Raw genomic sequence first — 14,610 nt, forward strand, 5'->3', positions numbered from 1 at the left:
TGGAGCAGGGTGGGATGCAGAGTCAGACTGTTAATGTTTTGGAGGCAGAACCTCCAGGATCTGCCAGTGGATCCACGGTGGGGAGGGTGGGAAAGAAGCACCAGGGGCGCCCGAGGCCGTCGTATAGACAAGGTGTCAGAAATCCCCACTGTGTGGTCTCACACCCCAGCATCCACGGTCCCAACACATGCTTTGGCGACCAAGAACCAAGGAGGTGCTGGGCCAGGTGGGTCCCAACGCAGGCTGGGTCAGGGCATTTCTGGGCCTCTCGGGACACCTGGTTTCTGCAGAGGAGCGAGGGAGGAGGGGTTCAGCGAAATCGCATGTGGCACAGAGCCTGGCCGAGTGCAGGCTGATAAAGGGCGGGGGTGGGTGGTGGGCTCAGCCTCACTGGCCCCTTCGGTCTGTCCAGTGTCTGACAAGCACCAGTTCAAGAACGAGCAGGTGATGTACCGCTTCCGTTACGACGACGGCACCTACAAGGCCCGGAGTGAGCTGGAGGACATCATGTCCAAGGTAGGGACGCCGCCCGACCCCACAGCCTTGACCCCCACGGTCACTGCAGAGCAGGCCTGCACCCCAGTGGCCTGTGCTCTTCCTCCTCCCCCACCCGCCTGCTCTGTGCCGGGAGCCGTCTCTCCCAGCAGCCCAGACTTAGAGGCTCCTGAAGGATGTGGCCTGATCCCAGATCCTGCCTTGTTCTCTTTCAGGGCGTGAGGCTTTACTGCCGCCTTCACAGCCTCTACACCCCCGTAATCAAGTAAGTTACTCTCCCGGCTCCAGTTTCACTTTGCTTCTTCTCAGCTGTGTGGCCTTGGGCTAGTCACTGAACCTCTCTGAGCCTCAGCCTCCTTCTCCATCAAATGGGCTAATCGTCGCATCTACCCTCCATATTTGTCCTTAGGGCTGAGTGAGTCACTCTGTGGGAGACGTTGCAGCGTGGTGGTGAAGGGTGTCCGTTCTGGGGCCAGTTTGAGTCTCAGCTGCTGGTGTCCAGCTGTGTGACTTTGGGCAGAGTTACTAAGCCTCTGGTGCCTCAACATTTTGCTCTGTGGAATGGGGATGATAACAAGATCCACTTCAGGGCCTTTGCACTTGCTGTTCCCTCTGCCTGGAATGCTTTTCCGGTATCAATCTGCATATTTACAACCTCACTTCCTTCAAATGTCTCCAAATCTAAGGGGCCTCCCCTGCTCACTTCTCAAAGCCTCCGTGTCTGGTGTGCACTGTCCTCCTTACTTCACTTTGGCCTTTCTTCTTGAAACTTGATAGTGGTTGACGTGTTATGTATTTATTCCTTATTTGCTGTCTTTCTTCTGCACTGGACTGTACACTCACCAAGGGCAGGAAGTCTGCTCGCTGCTGTGTCCCCAGACCTTTGGCCAGCCCCTAGAGCGCTGCTGTCCTATAGCCCTTTCCACAGTGGTAACCAGGCCCCGTGTCTGTGGGGTCCAGTACAGTAGCTGTGAGTCATGTGTGGCTTTCAAACCCTTGAGATGGAGGAACGTGATTTTAGGTCTGATTTAATATTCACTGATGGATAAATGGGTACATATTGGAGAGTGCAGAGTAGCCCTCCATGCATGTTTGTTGCGTGAATGTTGAGAGGTAATTAACCTCTTTGGTCTCTGATTCTACCTCTGTGAAATGGGCATAAGAATAGCTCACGCCTGGGCACCCGGGGGCTCAGTCAGTTGAGCATCTGCCTTCAGCTCAGGTCATGATCTCGGGGTCCTGGGATTGAGCCCCACGTCGGGCTCCCTGCTCAGCGGGGAGCCGGCTTCTCCTTCTCCCTCTGCCAGAGTCTTTACCTACATGTGCTCTCTTTCTCTGTCAAATTAAATAAATAAAATCTCAAAAAAAAAAGAAAAAAAAAAAGAATAGCTCACACCTCTTGGGTTGCTATGAGGATTAAATTTGAGTGATGCCTGGCACATTGTGCGGGCTGTATAAATGCCAGCCATTGGTTCTTTTTTTTATTATGAAGCTTATGGTTGTGGGTGAAGGGACGGAGAGTGTGACCTCATTCTTTTTTTTTTTTTTTTATAAGATTTTATTTATTTATTTGACAGACAGAGATCACAAGTAGGCAGAGAGGCAAGCAGAGAGAGAGGGGGAAGCAGGCTCCCCACTGAGCAGAGAGCCCCATGCGGGGCTCAATCCCAGGACCCTGAGACCATGACCTGAGCCGAAGGCAGAGGCTTAACCCACTGAGCTGCCCAGGTGCCCCGCAACCTCATTCTTACCAGCTGCAGTTTCCTCCCCCTGAGTCTTGACGGCTCTTGTCCACTCTTAGAGGAACGGAGGGGATTCCAGCATTTGCTAGCCTTGTCGGGGATCAGGCCCTGGGAGCCCCTCACATCTGTAGACCAGCCCCTGCCTTCTCTGTGCCCTTGTGAGAAGGGCCTCCTGATCAGCCCCTAGAGAAGGAAGTGGCAGGGCCAGCACTTACTGGCACGCTGCCTGCCCGGCTCCCCAGTTCCTAAAGTCTAGAGAAACTCCCCAGCCAGACTTGGTCCTCAGCCTGTGTGTGGCTGGCCACATAGACTCCTGTTTGCCAGCCTCAAGCCCCAGAAACGGTCAACTCACTGCAAGGTTAGCACGACCCTTTGTTCCAGGACTCAGGCGGGGAGGTTTAAGATTTTATTTATTCATTTGACAGAGGGAGATCACAAGTAGGCAGAGAGGCAGACAGAGAAAGGAGGAAGCAGGCTCCCCACTAAGCAGAGAGCCTGACGTGGGGCTCAATCCCAGGACCCCGGGACCATGACCCGAGCCGAAGGCAGAGGCTTTAACCCACTGAGCCACCCAGGCGCCCCGGGGGGGAATTTAGATGCCACACATCAAAGCATGTGCCCGGGGAGAGCCCCAGGGACCTGTGCTCCCCAGTGTGCTCACATGTGTTCCCTTCTCCCGCAGAGACCGTGATTACCACCTGAAGACGTACAAGTCCGTGCTGCCTGGGAGCAAGCTCGTGGACTGGCTGCTGGCTCAGGTGAGCTGTCCCCCAGCCCATGGGAGCTGTTCCCCAACCTGTGGGATCTGTCCCCCCCGACCCACGGGAGCAGCCTGCTCACTCTGCCCAGCACCGAGGAGCTGACCGGGCTGCCGGCCTTGAAGTTGCTTTAAACAGTTTTTTCTCTAGTTTTCACTCGTGTAAAATACACATCACACTTAACTGTCATAACCGTGGTTCAGCGTGCTGTTTGTGACCCGACATCCGACATCCCCTCACATCGCTGGGAGCCGTTCCCACCCTCCCTCTCCAGAGCTCTTTCATCTTGCAGAACTAAAAACCCTGTCCCCGGTCAACACCAGCTCCCCTCTCGCCCCTCCCCGCGGCCCCTGGCAACCTCGCTTCTGCTTTCTGTCTCCAGGTGCTTGGCCACACTGGGTACCCCCGTGAGCAGGGTCACGCAGCCTTTGTCCTTCTGTGGCTGGCAGACGGCACTCAGCGTCATGCCCTCAGGGCCATCCACATGGTGGCCTGGGTCAGAATTGCCTTCCTTTGCGAAGCTGAATAATATTCCATCGCACAGATCGCCCACATTTGATTTATCTGTCATTGATTATTATCCGTCTATTAGTGTCTGCTTAACGGACGGTTGGTTGCTGCCACTGGAGGCTTCCAGTTAAAACTGGGACAGTCCCGGCTGAGCTGGGACAAGTCGGTCTCATGCTGAGGCACCAGACGGGAGCTTCCACGGGGAGCTTGCCAAGTTACCCCTTTCGCGGAAGTTGCCCAGGGGGCAAGGGCTGGGCGGCAGCTTGGTTTTGCTGCAACTTCCTGAAGGCTTTTGCTCCCCTGAGATGCTGCAGACATTTCTGTCTGCCGGCCCATGGCTCCTGCTCCCCGGGCGCTTCCTCTGGCTGGGTTTTGTGCATTACCTCCTGGAGTCCTCCAGCCCGTTTAGAGACAGGGGCACTGGGACCCAGAGAGGCTGAGCACTCGGTTCAAGGGTACACAGCCCCTTAGCGGCAGAGCTGGGATTGGGATGGGCCTGCCTCACCCTGCTTGTACCTCGGTTCTTCGAACTTTTCAGGGAGCTTGCGAGAGTGTTCATCTGTAAATCTGTAAAGAGAGCGTATTGGCTCCAAAGACGAGGACACAACTGTGAAATCAAAATGGATAAGTGTTTAAACGTTTACAGAATGCAGCTTTATGTCAGCCTCCTTAATTGTTAAATTTAGCTTTCATAAAAACCTCATTCCATTTGAAAACAATTTGCTGGTGGGATTTTCTCATGTCACACAATTCCTGATGATTGCCTAGAAATCGTAGCCAATCTGTAAAGTAAATGTTTCTTGGTGCCAAATGACTTCAAAAGCAGGTTTAGAAAAATCCTTGAAAAATTATTTTCAGGCCCAAACAGCATATTTAATGTAGGATGTGGGTGTATTTTAATATGTTTGCTGTGGTGTGGGATGCTAGGACCCGGGAGGTCTTAAAACAGCCCTGGAATTGGAATTCAGTTTTGCACATCTGGCAGGCGCAGAGCGCTAACCATTGTGCGGCACTGCCCTCCCCTTCTGGCTCCCGAAACCAGCTCCCAGCATGTGCCTGATTTCTAGTAGCCAGGCTGGCCTGGGTCAGATCCCAGCTCTGCGTCTTCCTAGCGGAGTGCTCTTGGACAAGCCTCTTAGCCTCTCTGTGCCTCACTTTCCACACCTGCAAAATAAAGCTAAAAACAATACCTTCCCTGTTAGATTATTTTGAGGATTCAATGAGTTAATCACATAAAGTGCTTAGACTGGCACCTGGCACAGAGGAATTGCTCAATAAATGCAACGGTTGTTATGATTCCTTATCTCCCTCGGGAAGGCTGGAGAATATGGAAGGCTGGAGAACCTGCAGGAGGTTTGGGGGCGCAGGGACAGTGAGATCAGGAAACAACCAGCAGGGGGTCGGGGGTAGGGTAGGGGGCAGGGTGGTGGGGGCGAATCCATGGAGTACCGCCTCTGGAGTGTTCCGTTCCAGGTGAGGGTGACACGGGGTGATTTCCTTTGTGGTTTAGGTTCTTTGCTTGGAGCCTAGACCTGCCTGGGTCCGGGCTCTCGGAAACGGCTGCTTCTCCCCAGCTCAGCCCTTTCTGTGGCCTCAAGCCACACTCCCAAGCTCCACTGGTGCTCACGGCTGTGTGCGGGTTCTGAAGCGTGATGTGGGCTCTGAAGCGTGATGTGGGCTCTGCCCTAAGTGGTGAGTCCCCGGCCTGAGTTGGGAGTGAGATGGGTCCCTGAGATGCTGAGATGTCAGTGGGTCTGAGAAATGCCTGGAGATGGGGTGCACGGGGTGTGCTGCTATGGGGCAGGATAGGAGGCAAGGATGTGTCCTGGGGCTTTGATGCACTGGGAGGCGGGATCCTTTACGGGCATTGGGAGACTGGGGGAGGAGTCCCCAGTTGCCTGGGAAGATCAAGAATTCTCCTCTGATGCGGGAATGCACTGTCTTTGGGGTGACCACTGGACTCCCCCATGGGTGGGTGGAGGGCGGGGCAGGATTGGCATGCCAGACGCTCCGTTCCTGGTCAGCTTTGGCAGTATTTAAAATGAGCAGTCAGGGGAGGGTGTGGAGCAAGTCAACAAGAGGGCTAATTAGCTTCTCCCTTTCTTTGAGCACCTACTGTGTACTGGGCACTGGTTCAGGTTCTGGGGATGCAGCGGGCTGGTGGCTCGAGGCACCGGCAGAGGAAAGAAAGCATCCATGGGCACATGTCAGGAGCCCTGGCCCCAACGATGTGCAACTAACTTGTCCTCTTGGAGCCTCTGTTTCCATAACATGGTGGTGGGGGGAAGGGCCTGGCCCCGAAAGAATTCCTTTCTCATGGTGTAACCTAGGGCAAGTGCAAGCCCGTCTGTGCCCCAGGCTCTTCATCTGTTAAATGGGATTAAGGGGAGTGACCGCCTCTGGGTTGACCCTCGAGCCGAGGAGGGAGATGGTGCAGCACCTGGTATGTTGCGGGTCAATAAGAGGCATCTGTGGACATTGTCCTGGGGCTTCCCAAGTCATGGGCAGCGAGCCTCCCACAGCCCTGGGTCCATTACCCACCGGAGTGTTCTGTCACCCGGCCCAGCTCTGCCTTTGCCACTGGCATCCCAGGTGGTTCTGGGTAGAGATGTTTTGTGGCTCCCTGAGTGCTGAGTGCCATTGGGGAGGTGGGTCACCTTGATGGGCATCACTGCGGCCCACTGATGTTCTAGTGAGGGACAGACGTTAAACCACACCCACTTATCAGGAGGGACCCCAAGGACCAGGAATCCTTGGTGCTGATTCTCCTGAGAGCGGTGGCGGGAAGGGAGGAGTTTGTTTCAGACTGTGGCAAGTGCAGCACTTTTATCATGCAAGGTCATGGGAGTATAAATGGATGAACATTGGTTGAGAGGATGCGTGGGGGTGGGGAGTGGGGGCTGGGGGGCTACCTTAGGTTGTCCTCTGAGGAGCTGACTCGGGCACTGAGACTTAAAAAAGCCAGGACAGGGCCTTCCAGGGGGAGGAAGGAGCAAGTGCAAAGGCCCTGAGGTGGGGGCACGTAGTTTGTGAAAGGACTAGCAAGGAGGCCAGCGTGGCTGGAGCACCAGCACAGGGGCTAGTGGGCGGGTGGAGGAGGTGAGGGGAGCATGGCGGTGCAGCGGGACAGGGCTGTGTGTGCCTGTGCCTTCCTCCGGGAGGGGAGAAAATGGTGATTTGAGGTTTTCCCGCAACTTGGTGGGATGTGGGGTAGGGGACTTACTTTTCAGGTGTCCAGGGTCAGCGTATTCCATGGTTAACTTGAGAATCCTGTTCTTGTTCTAACTTTAGGATCCTCCCTGTGGGTCCTCCCTGTGGGAAGGGGGAGAGGGATGGGCTGGCAGCCCAGACTGTGAGTGCCTCAGAAAGCCAGGTGGGCCCCAGACGCCTGCCGGGGGCCTCCCACGCTGCAGAGAGGGCGCCTGCTCGCCACCTGGGCCCCGGCTGTGCCTCCCCTGCTGGCCCCGTGCAGCTGGGGGCGGCCGCTCCGGATGCCGCCTCTCGCATGGATGGCCGCCTACCCTGGCTGGGCTCTGTGCACACAGCCTTCCGGCTGCTGGCCTGGGGTCCCACGGGAGAGATTTTTCTTCCTTGAGTCGGCCAAGGCGTGACATCCGGAGGCCAATTGTTCCCTCAGGCCCCGTGCTGTGAGTCCTGCAGCCCCTGGCATTTGTTTCTCCTTTAGCTGGGCAGGTCTCTCCCTGGCCCCTCGGTGGCTGGCAGAGTAGGTGGGGGACAGTCGAGGCGATGGCCTCTTGAAACCCCTTCTCGCTTCGGGAGTCCGTTCCATGAGCGGTTGCCGGGCCCCGTGGCCATCTGAGTGTAGCTGAAGCTCACTGATTGTGGCCACAAGCTCCTACATGATTTGGCCCCTGCTGACAGCAACTTTATTGAATCGCCAGATATTTATTGAGCACCTCCTGTATGCCAGGCCTGAATTCTAAGCCATTGGGATTCCGCAGGGAACACAGCAGATTAAACGCCTTGTCCTAATGGAGCGCACTCACCCCCTCCCTGGTGGCGAGGCTGCCTTTTGTGACGCAGGCTTTGTCTCACCCCTGGACCTTTGTCCATACTGTTTTCTGTCTGCGACCCAGCTGTTCCACCCATCCCCCGCATCCCCTACTGTGCCACACAACTCACATGGTTTCCCTGATGAACTGAGATTGTGGGGTTTGCACGGACCAGAAACAGATTCTGGCTAGCTAAAGGAAAGGGGGAAGAAAAAAGAAGATGGGAAAGGGTAAAGAGCACCCACAGAGTTAGGGGAGACCCAGGACCCAGCCTCAGAAAGCACTGGCACCAGGAAGTGCCCAGCGTCTTGGGAGCGGGTGCCAAGGGCCCCTTCTTCGGGGCACTGTGGGGAGAACCACACCAGCTGTTCCCTGTCCTTGGGTTCCTCCTCCGGTTGCGTTCCTGGGGCAGAGGGCATCACCGTAGCTCGGCATGGACCGTGTGTCCTCAACCCTATCCTGGGTTGATGGTGGTGGGGCAGTTGTGTGAGAAAAACTGAGGAGCTCTCCCACCAAGATGACATTCCACGTGGGAGAGTCAGCCCCAAAGACGGGCCCTAGGGGCCATGACCATCCATAACTTCAGTTTCGTGTTGGACGTCACTTCCTTGGAAAAGCCCTGAGAGGTGAAGCGGACTTCAGCTATACTGGTTAGGAGTGTGTTCCTTTGCAACAACAGAAAACCCAACTAAATGGTGGCCTGAGCAGATAATTGTGCCCCATACCAGTCATGCCACATGTCAAGAACCTTCTGTCCTTCACTCTGCTGTCCACAGCATCGTCTGCCACCTTGGTCACTGGATAGCCCCTTAGACCTACATATATCAGTCACTTCCTCATGCGACTTTGTCCCCAGTAGGGGATGTGGTACTGCTTTCCTCTTTTTTCAGGGAGGAAGGTATTTTCCAGAATCCCCTGGTAGCCTTCCCCAGGTATCTCGCTGGCTATAGCTAGGTCAGTTAGGACTTGGACTTCATTGCTAGCATCAAAGATCCTAGCTACAGAGGCTGATATAAATTAGGAGTTGATTTTCCTTTGCTGTGAGAGAAGCCTAGAGGTGGGTGGGCTAGAGCTGCTAGGGCAGCCTCAGGAGACCGTCAGGTCTGTCTCTCTTCCTGCTCTGCCATCCTTAGCATATTTTGGTCCTTGGTATTGTGGTCTAGGATGACTGCAGGGGCTCCAGCCATCACATCTTTGTTCCAAGGAGGAGGAGGAAGAAAAAAGAAGGACCAGGGACAACAGGTTTTTCCAGAGCTCCCTACCAGTGATTTCTGCTTATATCTCATTGGCCACCTCTCACTGCAAGGGAGCTGGGCTTTGTGAACCCCTAGATGGATATGTTGCTGGCTTCAACAGTGACAGCTTCATTGCTAGCGTGGTATTGGTGAAAGGGTTATTCCTAGGCAGCCAACAATATCTGCCACATCAGATCTTCATTTCTAATTTGTGGTATTTATGGCACGATACACAGTGGCTTTATCTCAGCTGCTATTGATTTTCTTGTGTGGGGTTTATTCCTAATAGTCATAGACGTGTTTGTTCAGTACTGCGGTATGCAAGACAGACACAGATCCCTGCCCCTGTGGCCTCCATTCTCGGGGTGATGGTGGGCTTTTCGCAGCCTCGCTCAGCCCCTCCAGTGTCAGTGCACCTAACACCCTCCCCTTCTTGTTCCGTTCCAGGGTGACTGCCAGACGCGGGAGGAGGCGGTGGCGCTTGGCGTGGGCCTGTGTAACAATGGCTTCATGCACCACGGTAAGTTGCTCCTTCCCTTCAGCCCAGCCTCCCGGGTTGGGGGCGGTTTGCCCTGGAACACAAAAGCTAGTAGGGACCCTGGTCCCTGGGGCATTTCATGGGGGCCCAGAGGCCCCGAGAGAGCAAGTGGTGGGCTGGAGGTGCTCAGCCTGCCCACGGAGGAGCCCAGGCTAGATGCCGGCTCTGTGGGCCTGTAGACCGAGGGGGGCTTGGGGTGGCTCAGGAAGCCCACCCCACGCCCCTCCCTCTTCTGCCCTGATGGTGACATCCCCTCAGGGCTTTAGTAGGGACCAAGATGACTGGTAATGGTTGGCTGAGAAAATGGACTTGCTTTGAGGCCAAATCTATGGGCTTCCTGGGCCCTTCTCCTGGATGGGACATGACCTCCGGGTGGGCAGCGAGGTTAGATCATGCGGGGCTGGCCCACGGGCTTCCACATGGAGGAGAAGAGAGGGGTCTGTGGGGACAGAGCACAGGCAGGTTGTAAGTGAGAGAGGAAGGGAGCCGGGCAGGGACGTTCACACCGCTTTTCCGGGCCTGACCTCTTAGATAAGTCGCTCTCCTTCTCACCAGAGAAGCACGGAGGAGGGGTAGAGAGGTGGGCAGTCCTGAGATGATCCTGAGGTGGGAAGGTGGGCAGGAGGGAGGAACGGGTTCCAGTGTCACCATTTCAAATCAACACAGCAGTTGATACGCCGTGTGTCTGGCCCCCTCCTGAGCACTCCCCATGTGTTCGTTAGTTTAATCCCGAATTGAGCCTTTGATGTTGGTATTAATATCATCCTTATTTATAATCGAGGAAATGGAAGCCCAGATAAGACAGCAGCTCAAGTTCACACAGCAAGTAGGAGCTGGGATTTGAACCCAGGCTGGCGGGCTTCACGGGCCACACACTCCATCACTGAGCTCTGTGACCTTCCCACTTGCTGGCCCTGGGGGAGCCCTGAGGCTTTTACCCTTTTAGCAGGACGGGTAGACTTAACTCCGAGCAACCAGCCTTTCTTCTCCTTCTAGAACACTCCCCAGGGCCTTGGCTCTTGCATTTTCCCTGGCCTGGGGTGTCCTACCTGCCTCACACCCCCGACTTACTCGGTGTTTCTGTTTGGTTCGCACCTCCCGAGGCCTCCCCCAGCACCAGGGCCGCACAGCTCCTCTCCGTCCTCTCTCCACGCTTGGCCCAGATTCACGCTTCTTCACGGCGCTGTTCTCTCCCTGTCAGACTAATGCTGCGCTTCCCTCGTGTCGTCGTTCCTGCTGCTCGCCCCCAGCCCTTGCCTTCCCAGGGCGGGCACCGTGCAAGGCTCCCGGGACAGAGCGGTGAGCAGGGCAGACCGGAGTCCCGTCCTCGGGAGCTCACAGCCCCGTGTGCACGCACCAAGCACTGAAATCAACCCATGTTCCGGAGCAGTGTGGGCGCGTGAGGAGGACTTTGGCTTTCACTCCAGTGCGCTGGGACTCCCGGCAGGGTTCTGAGCAGAGGAGGGCCATGGAGTGTGTCTGTGGGGCTGAGGGTGGAAGTCGAGAGGCCAGTGCAGAAGCCATTCTGACCCCAGGGGAGGGTGGCCGTGGCTTGGGCCCTGGTGGTGGCAGCAGAGGGGTGAGATTCTAGAAGGTCTCTTGGCCATTCCTTCTCCCAGCTTCTGCTTTGTGCTCCAGCTCAGAGGTTAGCAAACCCTCCCTGCGAAGGGCCAGATATTAAATATTTCAGGCTTTGTAGCCCACGGGGTCGGTCACAGCTCAACTCCGCCATCACAGCATTGAAGCTGCTACAGGCAGTACTTCAATAAGTGGGCATGGCTGTGTGCCAATAAAACTTTATTTAGAAACACAGGCAGTGGGCCGTAGTTTTCCACCCCTAGTCTTGCTGTGGGTTTGCTGTCCCTTCAACAGGATGCGAGGTGTGCCAGCGTATCCCCTGCCTTGTAGCCGGCAGGCCTTGTTCCAGCCCTGACTCAGCTGACTCCCAGTAAACCTCTGTGCCTCTCTGGGCCTCTGTTTCCTCATCTTGCCACTGGATCCCCTCCTCCTCTGAGCTCAGCGTGCCCATGCCTCTGTGGGGTTAGGCATTAGGACGCACTCCCAGCTGCCCGTTTTCGCCAGCGAAGATGGGCAGGTCAGGCCCAGCCAGAGTCATTCCCGTCCATCAGCTCCTGTCACCAAAGTCCCTCATTCCCAGAAGCCGCTCTGTTCCCTGCGGGGCTCTCTGACAGCTCCATCCTTCCTGCCGATCAGCTGGGCAGAACCTCTCATTTGTGGGTGAAAGTAATTAGGGGTCCACCCCTGCCGCTATTCTGGGAAGGCTGCTGGCTGAGGACGTTCTGCGGGTCAGGGTGTGGGGGAGGGTGACTCCCAGGCAGTGCCAACACCCTCGGGGCCCCTCAGGGACAGAAACTGCAGGGCGTAGCCCCTGCTCCCCCGTTCCCTGCCACGAACTCAGAAATAAGCCAAAATAGAAAAGGGCCAAATCCCAGGGTTGTGGCTGCTGCAAAATGCAGGTTAGGGGCAAAGCAGAGGGCGGCGGTGGGGCCCGGGTGGGGCCTCCTGCGGCGTCTGACCTGAGCTCCCGGGCCCTGAAGTGGCTTTAAGCACATATGGGGAAGCTGAAGCTACTGTCTCATCCCCCATCCCTCTGGAAGTTGGTGCTGCCGGGGTCCTCCCAGATGAACACGTGGAGGCTCAGAGAGGCCCAGAGGATCTGAGGGGTCTGAGCCCTGCCGGTGGCCTTGAGGGAAACCTGCGTCAGTGGGTGGTGGGACCTCACCTGGCTGTGGTTCTGGACTGGGGGATTCCAGCTCTTTCCCCAGACATTTCAGCCAAGATGCAACATGGTACTTCCTCCTCCCACTCTCAGAGTCTGTCCGCCTCGTGTTTATAGTGGATGTGAAGCCAGCCGGCCCCTGGGGCCTGGCTCCCCTGTTCTGGGCAAAAACAGCAATTTACGTGTCTGTTTTCTCCAAAGAGGTAGTGGGGGTGATGGGAGGAAGACGCAAACAGCTCGAGGTCCTGGGAAGGAAGGAGAAAGAAAGGATCGCCTCCTGCTTTTCATGTAGTCACCAAATCTGTAGACAGCCTCCGTCTTCAGGGATGGTGATGACATCTCGAACCTTAGGCAGCTGACACTGCCTTTCCCCCACCGAGCCTAGATTTCCCCCTTGCCGCAATTCTCCCCTGCCCCTGTCCTGCCCGCTCTGTGACCATGCACAGTTCTTTTAGCTTCTCTGGGCCTTAGTCTCCCTACCTATAAAAGGGGTACAGCCAGTCCATCCTAGTAACCTAAGCCTGCATCCCCACCGTGCCCAGCACTGGAAGAGACTTAGTTAAATTCTAACCCACAGGGCCCAGACCACATGCTGGTTGTGACTGGGTTTTTGTATCCATTTTCCCGCCTTCTAGAACAGAGGTCAGAAAACTTCTGTTTTCTCCTATTTTGGGCCTGTCAAGGCCCAAATAGTAAATATTGTAGGCTTTGTGGGCCATACAGCCTTTCACAGTCATCTCTGTCGGTCACTGTGGAATGAAAGCAGCCCCAGACAATAAGTAAATAAATAGATGTGGTTATGTTTTAATAAAACTTTATTTATAAAAAGAGGCAGTGGGCGGGCTCTGGCTTCTAGGGCGTGAGCTTGCTAATCCTCCTTCTGAAGTGTCTCATTGTGGTTTCCCAGCTGCCTCTGGTGGATTTGTTGGTGTTTGTTTTATGTTCAAGATATTTATTCCTTGTTAGCTTTAGACATTTTGAATCGGCCATTTGCCTATGGTCTTGTCATTGAACTGAAGTCCTTAATTTCATGATACTGCTTTTTGGGGGGGGGGGTTCATGTATGAAATCTTTTTCTGCCCTAGGCAAAGATATTTTGCATTTTGTTTGGTGAGTGTTAGTTTCCCTGTTCATATTTAGGTCTTTAATCCATCAGGAATTTATTGTGATACATGGTTTGAGGTAGGGATCCAATTTTATTTTTCTCCCCGCAGTGAGTCAGTTTTTCCTGACATGCTCTGCAGTCCTCCCTGTGATCATCATCATCATAGGCTAAGTTCCCATAAACACACAGTCCTCTTATGTGATTTCCGTTTTCTTCCCCTGGCTCTTTATCTGTTTCTGCCATAATTCCACACTGTTTTTGTTCCTGCGGCTTTGTAATATGTGTTTTATAGCAGGTGGGGCAAGTTCAGACTTTTCAAGAGAAGTCAGAAAGCCAGACATCTGTGCGAAGTATCCTCACCCGTTAGGGTTGGCACATGATTCCCTTTAATAAAACACCATGCTTGCCAAAGCAAACTTGTCTCGGGGTTGGCTCCGGCCTGTGGTTGCCAGCTGGCAAATGCTGCTGAGCCTTCCCTCCGAGCCTGACCGTGTGCTGCACGTCTGTGGGTTTGCAGTGCTGGAGAAGAGTGAGTTCAAGGATGAGTCCCAGTACTTCCGCTTCCACGCAGACGAGGAGATGGAGGGAACCAGCAGCAAGAACAAACAGCTACGCAACGACTTCAAGCTGGTGGAGAACATCCTGGCCAAGCGCCTGCTGGTAGGAGCAGAGGGCAAGGGCCACCTCTGCCTCCCTGGGCCTGGCTGCAGCCCGGGAGCCAGGCGACCTGCCGATAACGGCTAGAGAAGTTGGGCTTGACTTGGAGCACCTGAGGATGGGGCTTCTACACTTCATGGGCCAAGACTACCTTCTTTATGGAGAGATCAGGCTTGCTGGCTCCCTTTCTTTTCCTTTCCTTCTTCCCCCATCTGCCCCCCCATCCACCCCACGTCCCAGTTCAGCGTCGTGCAGAGATGTTGGCCCCTGAAATGACTCATCCCAGATCCTTTGCAAAGCCTTAGGTCTGCCGGCGGCGCCCTGTCCGTGTGCAGTTGCTGTAAATACCCTTATAGCTGAGGGGAACGTTTACCAGCCCGCCCAGCTATCTGTCCAGCCTAGCCCTCCAAGTCCTGTTTCTCTGCCTTCTGGTGACCAGCAGCCTCTGCCTTCATGCCTGGTCCCCAGGAGGTGGCGAAAGGAAGGCTCAGCAGCTTAGATCTCCTGCCACAGCCAGAGTTGGGGCTGATGTCCGACTCATAGGAAGACCGCACCATTAACTTCTCTCATGTGATGCTTATAGGGATCCCATAAATATGGGGATTCCCATTTCTCCCACTATAAAGCCCACCCTTGTTCCCTATCACACTTGGGATGAAATCCAGTCTCTCATCATGGTCTATAAAACTCTCCCTATCTCTCCAGCTTTACCTCCTGTGTTCTCCCCTCCTTCACCCAACCCCAGCCACTCTAATCTCCTGTCTTATCCTCGAGTACTGTGGGCCTGACTCAGGGCCTTTGCACGTGCTATGCCCTC

The 14,610-nt window shown here is 55.1% G+C and overlaps 1 protein-coding gene across 3 annotated transcripts in view; it reads left to right on the plus strand.

Moving 5' to 3' along the window:
• LOC111141372 (phosphatidylinositol-3,4,5-trisphosphate dependent Rac exchange factor 1) overlaps window positions 1–14,610 on the plus strand; it is a 175,023-nt gene that overhangs the window by 124,889 nt on the left and 35,524 nt on the right. For all 3 annotated transcript variants that reach the window (XM_022493862.1, XM_022493863.1, XM_022493865.1), the window contains exons 12-16: window positions 413–516; window positions 711–760; window positions 2,920–2,995; window positions 9,201–9,273; window positions 13,654–13,796. In XM_022493862.1, coding sequence (XP_022349570.1) covers window positions 413–516; window positions 711–760; window positions 2,920–2,995; window positions 9,201–9,273; window positions 13,654–13,796 — 446 coding nt within the window. The remainder of the gene's footprint in view (window positions 1–412; window positions 517–710; window positions 761–2,919; window positions 2,996–9,200; window positions 9,274–13,653; window positions 13,797–14,610) is intronic.

The sequence above is a fragment of the Enhydra lutris genome, unplaced genomic scaffold, assembly GCF_002288905.1.
Source record: "Enhydra lutris kenyoni isolate GAN:26980312 unplaced genomic scaffold, ASM228890v2 scaffoldscaffold6, whole genome shotgun sequence".
Taxonomy (NCBI): domain Eukaryota; kingdom Metazoa; phylum Chordata; class Mammalia; order Carnivora; family Mustelidae; genus Enhydra; species Enhydra lutris.